This window comes from Trematomus bernacchii, unplaced genomic scaffold (genome assembly GCF_902827165.1).
Source record: "Trematomus bernacchii unplaced genomic scaffold, fTreBer1.1, whole genome shotgun sequence".
Classification (NCBI taxonomy): Eukaryota; Metazoa; Chordata; class Actinopteri; order Perciformes; family Nototheniidae; genus Trematomus; species Trematomus bernacchii.
In genome coordinates, this window is record NW_022987801.1 from 1,020,555 (window position 1) to 1,029,918 (window position 9,364).

At 40.4% G+C, this 9,364-nt stretch overlaps 1 protein-coding gene across 4 annotated transcripts; it reads right to left on the reverse strand.

Annotated features, from left to right (window-relative positions):
* Positions 1–209: 209 nt before the first annotated feature.
* Positions 210–7,758, reverse strand: LOC117498081 (E3 ubiquitin-protein ligase TRIM21-like). Of its 4 annotated transcripts, none has more exons than XM_034150146.1 (10): positions 7,733–7,758; positions 4,607–4,756; positions 4,023–4,310; positions 3,720–3,842; positions 2,939–3,034; positions 2,754–2,857; positions 2,542–2,650; positions 1,780–1,924; positions 1,542–1,568; positions 210–950 (listed from the first exon to the last, which is right to left on the reverse strand). In XM_034150146.1, exons 1-10 carry the CDS (start codon positions 7,754–7,756, stop codon positions 403–405), a joined length of 1,614 nt encoding a protein of 537 aa, XP_034006037.1. In that variant the 5' UTR covers positions 7,757–7,758; the 3' UTR covers positions 210–402. The 4 variants fall into 4 exon arrangements, with proteins under 4 accessions (XP_034006037.1, XP_034006034.1, XP_034006035.1 ...); XM_034150143.1 differs by having other exon boundaries at positions 4,562–4,756; XM_034150144.1 differs by lacking the exon at positions 7,733–7,758 and adding an exon at positions 7,300–7,576 and having other exon boundaries at positions 4,562–4,756.
* Positions 7,759–9,364: the final 1,606 nt, after the last annotated feature.

Here is a 9,364-nt window from a genome sequence, read left to right on the forward strand (position 1 = left end):
ATCACAAGGTGAGTTCCTTTTTTTATATCCTGCTTTTTAAACACATGTGCTCTACAGTACAGGTTGGCTCTGAGTGTTAGCGAGGCTTGCTAATGTAAAAAAAGACGAAATTACGTCCAAAACACGTCAGGCATTGTTTCTGATGGCAACTTTCTGTGGGTCCGCCGCCGATTTGACGTCATATCGGCAGCGAATCTGTATCCGCTCGTTGTACCACAGTTTTTAAAAGATTTGGGTACGGAGGAAAAGAGAAAGGGTTTTATTTTCTGATGCTGCGTGAGTTCCCCAAACTCACGCAGCGAACTTTACACATATTTATGTATAAAATACATAAAAAAGTGAATTTTGCATGATAGGTCCCCTTTAACTTTTAGTGCACCGGTAACTATTCACTTCATATAACTACAACTGCTTCTTCACAGGAGAGATAATCAGAGGATGGGAGTTTTTCTCATTTTGTTTAGGATGTGGACTGAAATATGGAAGAATCAGATCGCTGAACATGCACTCGGTAAACGTGTAGATGTGAGATTGAGCCATCACATTGTAGAAGGACACGAGACGTTCCTCGTAATCCACAAACACTCCGACCTTTTCAGGTTTCTCTTTCAGGGGGAGGCTGACTGGTGGTACTGTCAGGGCTGCGTACTTTTTGTCTTCGTAATGCACGACTACCCAGTAACCGCTCTCCGAGTTCACAGAGAGTTTCCCCTTGCGATTTGCATTGCGTCGTGCCACACCCAGGTCCCACCCCGACTTGTTGGTGACCTCCACCTCCCAGTATGACTTCCCAGAAGTCAACCTGTTGATCCCCAGGATGCTGCCCAACACGTCGAACCTCTGCGGAGCATCGGGTACTTTTTGGTCATTTCCTCCATCACTAACTGTCTTTCCATCGGGGGAAAGCACAAGGCACTGGTGGGCTGTGGTTGGGTCCAGCTTTACATCCACTGTGGTTGAGGAGATAAATAGAAACAGGGTCATCATGCACTTCATATGGATGACACAAACTACATGCTGATGCTTTTAATTTTAACTTGTTAAATTCAAGTATAACTACTTCATAAAGAAAGCAAATATTAAGAAGTCTTGAGAGGTTTTAAAGCTTTAAAATGTATAACTTCCACAATATTGCTCTACAAGTAGGACCAAATCATTGTTTAAGGTCACAGCTTGTTCATAGCACAAGGTGGAGATTGTCCTCCCTAGAAAAAACACTGTTTCATATTTTAAGAAAATGCCTCTAGTGACTAAGTGGAGAGTTATGTGATCAAAAAGTCTAACTTTAAGACTGCAAAGAGTTTGTTTGTGGAAAATGTTTTACCAAAAATGGAGGGGTATGCTCAGTGGGTCAGACATGAAATGCTCTCAACAAACAAATGCTGATGAAACTGAATTCAACCATTCAACAGATCTGCTTAATATCTATATAGGATATTATCACTCCTCTTGTGAGTGCCTAGACGTGTTTTCTTTCAAACCATGACCAGGTTTCAATGTTTAATTACTGCCATTTTCTCTTTATATTCTGGGTCACACACCTGCATATCTGGGAATCCTCTTGAGTTCTGTGGATAGAGAAATCTTGTTACTATGATTTAAAAACATTACATTATATGCAATAGGCAATGGATAGGCTTTTGCTTTAAATGTAACGCCTGTAGAATAAGAAAAACATCTTCATTCAGATTGGTTCCCGATGATTCGTGTTTTATTATTTGCGAAACTCAAAGAAAGCAATGGTGCTTGAGTTTTCACGTTTTAAAGTCAAGAACATACCAACAGAAGAGAGTTTTTCCAGTTCCTGGTGAATTTGTTCCATCATGCTTGATATTGTAGTTCTCAGTGACCCAAAGGAGAATGAAGTGTCAACAGTGAAATTTTTCCAATCTCGAGATTCATCCAGGAATGTTTTAGGAAGAGCCTGTGGGATAAATGTCACATTCTCAGTATACACCTTTTAGTGTCCCCTGGATCTGGATATTTTCCGTGCATACTGAGATATGGGGCGAAGCCTGCGAGCTAGTTCAGGCAGTCAACTCGGGCACCAATGAAACATTAACACGTGACGCACCTCGTCCTCTTACAACCAACCAAACACATTCTCCTAAACATGCCGCTCTATTTAAGCTGCCAGGTCTTCCTGCCTCTGCCTCGCTATGCTGCTGCTGCCACTGCTGTGTTCACTTGCTATTGCTGCGTTCATGTTCATGTTCCTGCTGCTGTGTGTCATGTTGCTGCTGCTTGCCTGACCCACCACCACCCCAGCTCCACCCCAGCTCCACCCCAGCTCCACCCCAGCTCCATCCCAGCTCCACCCCAGCTTCCACCTGTAGGCTCGGGGGATAGTTATCTAATCATCACTCAATGTTCTTTGTAAATCTGTGGAGTGATGAGGCCCGAGCCTAGACGCCAAACTCAAACTATATGCTGCTATAATAAACATATTAAGAACACGTGAGTTGTCTGACTGAACTAGCATTATAGAGGCCAAATGACTTGTTTAATGGTAGAAAAATGCCAAAAGCTTGGATGTCTTACCTGCAAGTCGGCATTTTTGTCCAACTCATCAATGGTCTTCCTGATTTTGTCAATTTCATTCTGCAGCTTCTTGACCTGATCAAGTCCTTCTCTACTCACTCTCTGTCTCCTAAAATAACATATAGTAACAATAGGCAGTGTCATTTATTGATGACCTTAACATCGGTGCAGTTAATGTCATAAATCACTGCAATATTTACTGAGCCACCCACCTCTCCTCCAGAGGTTGAAGGGCTTTCTTCCGAGAGTCCTCCACGACTTTCATCACTTCTGAGAAAACGCTGTTGATCTCCAGCCATTCGGCATCCAAGCCGCCCTGAAAAGAGTAACGGATGATGAGGATGTTGAAAAAAACCTTAATCAAAGGAGAAAATGTAAATAATCTGCTTCGGCTCACCATGCAGTCTTTTACAGATGATGTGACTTCAGAAATCTTCTGTTCTCTTAGTTGAATTTTCTGCTGTAAATCAGCCCTTATCCTGTCTTGCCTCATCTTGAGTAAAGACACAAAGTACTTTTATTAGATTGCCAATACAGTAAGGTCCAATAAAAGCTAAGGGGAGCATAACTGTCATTTAAACCCATCCGAAGCTCATGGGACAATACCTTAAAACAACAAATATGCACCTGCTGGTGGCACTAGAAGATGGGAACTGGGAAACACCGATGGCCCAAGGATATAACATCTATTGACCAGAAATGTCTTCAATAGCAATTTGGCCAATGCATCTTGTAGATGTTTAAAAACGGTACCAGTAATCCTTGATATCATGGTACGAAAAGTGATGACTATGCTAAATTCTTTAAACAGGTATTCTTTCAAATGGCCAGTAGGGGGTGACAACAAAGGTTAGAAGCCTATGAGTTTGAAACAATTGAGCTAATGAGCAGCTTTCATATGAATACACGGCTCAAACACTGACTACTTTCACTTCTTATATACCAGATATAGCATTACATCAAAAGTCAAAGTTCGACCAAAGGCTGTAGGATTCTTCCTGTGGGCACCGTGGATATCAGTACCACATTTCATGAAGCTTCATTTGAGACTAGTTGAAATATTTAAGACCAGACCATAGTGGTGAACCAACAGACCTAACAATAGGCAAACATGTCACAAATAGAGCCACACTGCTAGGTTTATCCAATTAAACATTGTATAATTTAAAGTTAAGTACCTTTTGTAGTTTTTGAGCCTCCCTCTCTTTCTCCATCTCCTTCTCCGTCTCCCTTTCTCTCTCCCTCTCCTTTAACTGGAAGGCAATTGAAGTTGTTGGAAGTTCCCAGTACAACTGCTCCACCTAAAGGAAGAAGGCACTTAGTGCAAGCTAGACCCAAAGATAGTATACATTTCAGGCTGCAATGGATCTATTAAAGAAGGTACATTTATAAGCGTTACAACAAGGAATTCTCTAAACTCCATCAATCAGGTAGGATGTACTCTCCAGCGGGACATTAAAATAAAATGAAACCTGTTGTACCTGCTGTGCACCGGTGGAGAAATCGAGCGCTCTACGAACGTTGTTGGTGTTTTGATGAGTTTTGCTGTGTTGGGGGGGAGTCAAAGTTTTGTCTATTTTGATTGAAGGTCCACTGTCAGCATTTGTATACTTGTAACCTTTGAATCTGAATTGGTCACTCTCAGGGATACCCATTCCCTTCGGTGTGCATCCCATCTTCCCCTGGTGAATCCTCAGACCCTGGTAGGTGGTGACGTTGGACCATCCGCAGTAGCAAATCTGCATGCTCTTGTCTGATGTGCTGGTTATCTTTAGAGGTCACACACATAAACAAAGCACTTACTCCACATTTATAGAAACAGCAATTGCTTCTCAACATCTTCAGGAACAATGTAAAGCTAAGGTGACATGATAATTATTCTCACGGTCCACAATAGTGTAATTCGTAATTGTGGTTTGAACCAAGACATCGTGTTTGTCATTATGTTTACTAAAAGTCAAAGTTTATTTGTTTTTATAATGTATAGGAACTCATAATCTATACATTTGTTAGAATGTACCTCCTTCCGGACTGGAGTAATCCAGCTATTGGATCCAATGTTGGAAGATGTAATGTAATTTGGAAATCCGATTTGTTCCCTCTCAGGGATACCCATTCCCCTCGGTGTGCATCCCATCTTCCCCTGGTGAATCCTCAGACCCTGGTAGGTGGTGACTTTGGACCATCCGCAGTAGCAAACCTGCATGCTGGACATCTGTAGAGGTCACACACAGACATTAGGAAAGGACGTGCTCCACATAGAAGCAACACATGCCACCCAAGATGTTCAGAGTCCACAGGAGGCCTCTGCTTTGTATTTATTAACACTTATTTGCATTTTAGGCAAATCACCTTTTTCCTTAGATTGAAAGTAAATAAAGATTTATACTTTTGTTTTATGCCAACACTTAATTGTTATGGGGACATTTGAAGAAGAAATTAAAACCCAATTTTAAGATCTTAATTGTCACCTGATGAGTCCCCAAAAGTCATTATTGATGTGATTAAAGATGTGTAGGACTGAGAATAGACAGTGATTAGTCGCCCTCTAGACGTACTCTACAGTACTTTGTGTTCAATTGACTAATACTTACCTAAAAGTAATCTAAAATAGCGTAGATACAGCATATAAGGGATACTTATCTATTAGTATGCAGAAAAAGCATTATTTTAAAACAGTATACAACTTAAAATAGGGTTAGATCAATTAGTGAATAAGTAAATAAATAAAAATATGAATAAATAATGCAACACTTCAAGATAGAAGACATATCAAAGACAGGTTATAAAATGAGAACAAAATATTTTATTAGTCATCATTTCTCATTTATGTATTCAATCATTATTTCTTATATACATTGTAACTATTTTGCATCTTAAAAAAATGCTACTATGTGTGTAAGATATGTTTGAACAAACTGGGAAATTAAAAACATTAATCATAGGAAACTTTATTTACATATTTTTGACATCTTAAGAGCAGTCTATTAAACGATTATATTTTCCACACACACCCCACTTTGTTTATTGTAGTGTGGGCAGGGTTGGGTTGTAGTGATGTGTCGGTCGCGAACGAGCCGGCTCAAAGAGCCGGCTCTTTTAAGTGAACGACGGGAGCCGGCTCGCGCCCGCGATGAGCCGTTTTTTTGTTTTTGTTATTTTTTGTTAAGTAATACAAGACAGAATGATATGATGATCTCCGCGCTACAGCTGCTCCGTGCATGCATGCAGTGACATGTAATATCCAAGGATTAGAGACGGTTGGATGCTGCTGTTTTGAGCATTGCAATATATTTATTTTCACTATGTTATTTATTTATGATTATCTTTGGGCTCAGCAAAGATTTGATGTCAGCTGTTGCTGTCTTTTTTTCTATAGTTAGGACTGAAATAGAGCCCTGCTGTTTTGTCAGGGCCTTTTCTTTAAATATAATTTTAAAATGTCGATACAGTAGCCCCTTTTTTAAAATGTCTATGCTTAAGTTTTTATAGGTGTTGCTATCTGCTTTGTGTAGCGTGGTTCTACAAGCAAGTCAGTGCATTCATTGGGTGGTATCAGAGAGATACAAGGGTCTGTAAATGCAATGAAAACAATTGGCCACAGCAAATAATTGATATTAAACATGTAATTTTTACTTTTGAATACTTCAGTACAAAGGATGTATTGAATAATTTAAGTGATATGTGTACACATATAAATCATTAGTCAAAACAGGGCTACATTTGATTGAATTATAAAAGGTATAATATGTGGTAAACTGAAGAGCCGTTTGGGAGCCGAAAGAGCCGGCTCTTCTTGGTGAGCCGAGCCAAATGATCCGGCTCACCAAGAAGAGCCGGAATTCCCATCACTATTGGGTTGTAACGGAATACATGTAGATATCTGTGTGCACGGCGCTGCAGAGAGAGAGAGAGAGAGAGAGAGAGAGAGAGAGAGAGAGCAATGTATTATATGAATTAAAATGAATCAGTATTCCTTGTAAAAAACACAAATAAAAACATGTTCTTGCTGTTCAAATTCTTAGCAGTTTGTTTATGTATTTGTGTATAGATGTTGCAACTATACAGAGCTTTGGCAATACTGTATGTAACTATGGTCATGCTAATCAAGCTATTGAATTGAATTGAGAGAGAGAGAGAGAGAGAGATAGATAGAGAGAGAGAAATGCAGCGTGTCTGTGAGCGAGCACACAGACGAGAGAGGGATCTATTTTGTGGAGTGATGAGAGCGGAATAATGATATTGGTTATTAGAAACGGAGTTGGTTCGATACAATGTGCAAGATAACGTTTATGTAGCATTTCTTTATTGTTGAAATGATGATATTTCATAACGGGATACAATCAAAGTGAATAGCCTGCTGCTGCTGCTGAATGCATGGGGCAAGTGACTGGAAAAAGTTTTAAAAGTTAGAACATCGTTTCAGATGTTTTGTTCGAGTTGTGCTCTTGATAAGCCATTAAAACAGTAAAATAACTTTCAGTTTCCTTTAGCTTTGTGTGTCTCCTGTACACCCAAACATACACATATCTGATGGAAAAGTAAAGTATTCCAAAAGTATTCTAAAAGTAATCTGAATAGGCCTACGTTACTTTTTTAAAACACGTAACTGTATTCGGAGTAGGCCTGTTAGTTTGTTTGCACGAATGTTATACAACCTCGACAGCGACTGTATGACTGTTGTGTTACGTTGTATTAAAATCCATTGCATTTTTAAATAATAAAATGAATCAGATTAGCAGTCAAGCTGCATTTTACCTTGTCTCTCTCCTCGCGATTCTCTCAATGATCTGTCTTTCTCCTCCTATTTGTTCATTCTGAACAGTTTCAGTTTCGTTTCTGACAAAATAAGACTGACGCGTTCTTTAAAATCTGCACACGATATCCTATTGAGCAACACCTATCGAAAATAAAGAGGAAACCAATCTCTTTTTGTCCGCAACCTGGGTGTCATCCTTGACTCCACCCTTTCCTTCCATTCCCACGTCAAATCTGTGACCAAATCGGCCTTTTTCCACCTGAGGAACATTGCCAGACTCCGACCGTCACTTTCGGAGTCGGTTGCCGAAACCCTAATACATGCATTTGTCACCACCCGCTTGGACTACTGCAATGGTGTCCTGTTCGGGGTTCCCAAAAACCCCCTGGACAGGCTCCAGTATGTCCAAAACTGTGCTGCTAGGGTACTCACACACACAAAGCCGTGGCAGCACATCACTCCCACCCTCATCCACCTACACTGGTTGCCGGTCAAGTCCCGTATATCTTACAAAGTACTCCTCCTCACCTACAAGTCCCTCCATGCCCTTGCCCCCCAGTACCTATCGGACATCCTTCACCCACATGCCCCACCCCGGAACCTGCGGTCCTCAGACTCTGGCCTGCTCACCACCCCCCCGCACCAAACTGCGAACCTTCGGGGACAGAGCCTACAGTGTGGCAGCCCCCACCCTCTGGAACGCTCTCCCTGCGGAGATTCGCAACATCCCCACACTCGACGCCTTCAAAAGGGCCCTCAAGACCCATCTGTTTGCCAAGGCTTTCGGCCCCTAATCGATCTGTTGTTTTGTCTGTCTGACTTTTGTTTTGTTATGTTTGTTTTTGCCCTATTACTGTACAGCGACCTTGGGTCCCTTGAAAGGCGCTATATAAATGCAAGCTATTATTATTATTATTTTTCATTCTCTGTGCATCTAATATAATAAATCATTATTTGCTGTAGCAAAGAGCTAACACAAAATTAATAAATCTATAATGTTTTTCGGAATTTAAACATATATAATGTTCATTAGTAACCAGAGGTGGAAGAAGTATTCAGATTATTGACATAAGTAAAAGTTAAAGTCCTCCATTCAAAATGATACTTAAAGGGGACCTATCATGCACAATGCACTTTTTTATATCTTTTATACATAAATATGTTTCCCCGGTGTGTGAGGGAAATCACAAAGTGTCAGAAAACAAAACCCTCTCTCTTTTCCTCCGTATCCACATCCAGTGGGTACGGTCAAAGCCCCGAATGTTTTTTCTGTAGCCCCGGACAATTCTCCCTCAATAATATATAATACATTAACCGTGCTTAGCCTGAACCTCATCAAGACACTAGAAAGGACGGCAGTCGGCAGGATTGTAATTTCACGTGTTCAGTGAATGCAACAGAGGCAAGACACCAGACCAATCAGAGAGTTGCATGGAAATAAACGTGTCTTATTGGCTGACAGGTACCTATCCTGTGACAATGTTTAAACTGTCATTCGGACTCGGAGTTATTCAATATGATGGACCTAAGAAAAATGTTTCATAAAAAAAACGAAAAAATACGACAATTCTCAAGCGGTGGAGAATATCAAATCAAATCAAATCAAATCAAGTTTTATTCATATAGCACATTTTTAAACGATTTTTGGTCGAGCCAAAGTGCTGTACATATAATACAAATACCCTACAGTAAAGACACTTTACAGCAGGGGTACTCAAATACAAATCTTAAAGGTCCAAAAAAAATGTTTCAATAAGACAAGCTTACAATAAAGGCAGCTGCACCCTCTTTCATTCAGCATTCCCATTATTGCTTTATAAATGTCTTGCCCCCTTGTGTGTCCACTGAGGTTCGTCAGGCCCAACACATCTTCAACAAACTCCCCCTTTGCCTCATCATAAAAATTCAAAGACCAGCAACTGAGCATTGTCAGTGGTGTCAGTGGACTCATCCACAGCTAAGGAAATGCACTGTGCATTTTGTATTCCATCACAAAGCTGATTAATCAAATCACCAGCTAGTATTTATGTTCTTCTGGTTGCTGTGGAATCTGAGAGGGGGATT

Excerpts from the sequence above, each read along its gene's own strand:
- LOC117498081 (XM_034150143.1), bottom strand. The coding sequence starts at position 7,756 with ATGTGCTGCCACGGCTTTGTGTGT. Across the intron at positions 4,757-7,732 it reads GCTGCCACGGCTTTGTGTGT|ATGTCCAGCATGCAGGTTTG; the intron begins GTGAGTACCCTA and ends TGACCTCTACAG. Across the intron at positions 3,035-3,719 it reads AGGCTCAAAAACTACAAAAG|ATGAGGCAAGACAGGATAAG; the intron begins GTACTTAACTTT and ends TCTTTACTCAAG.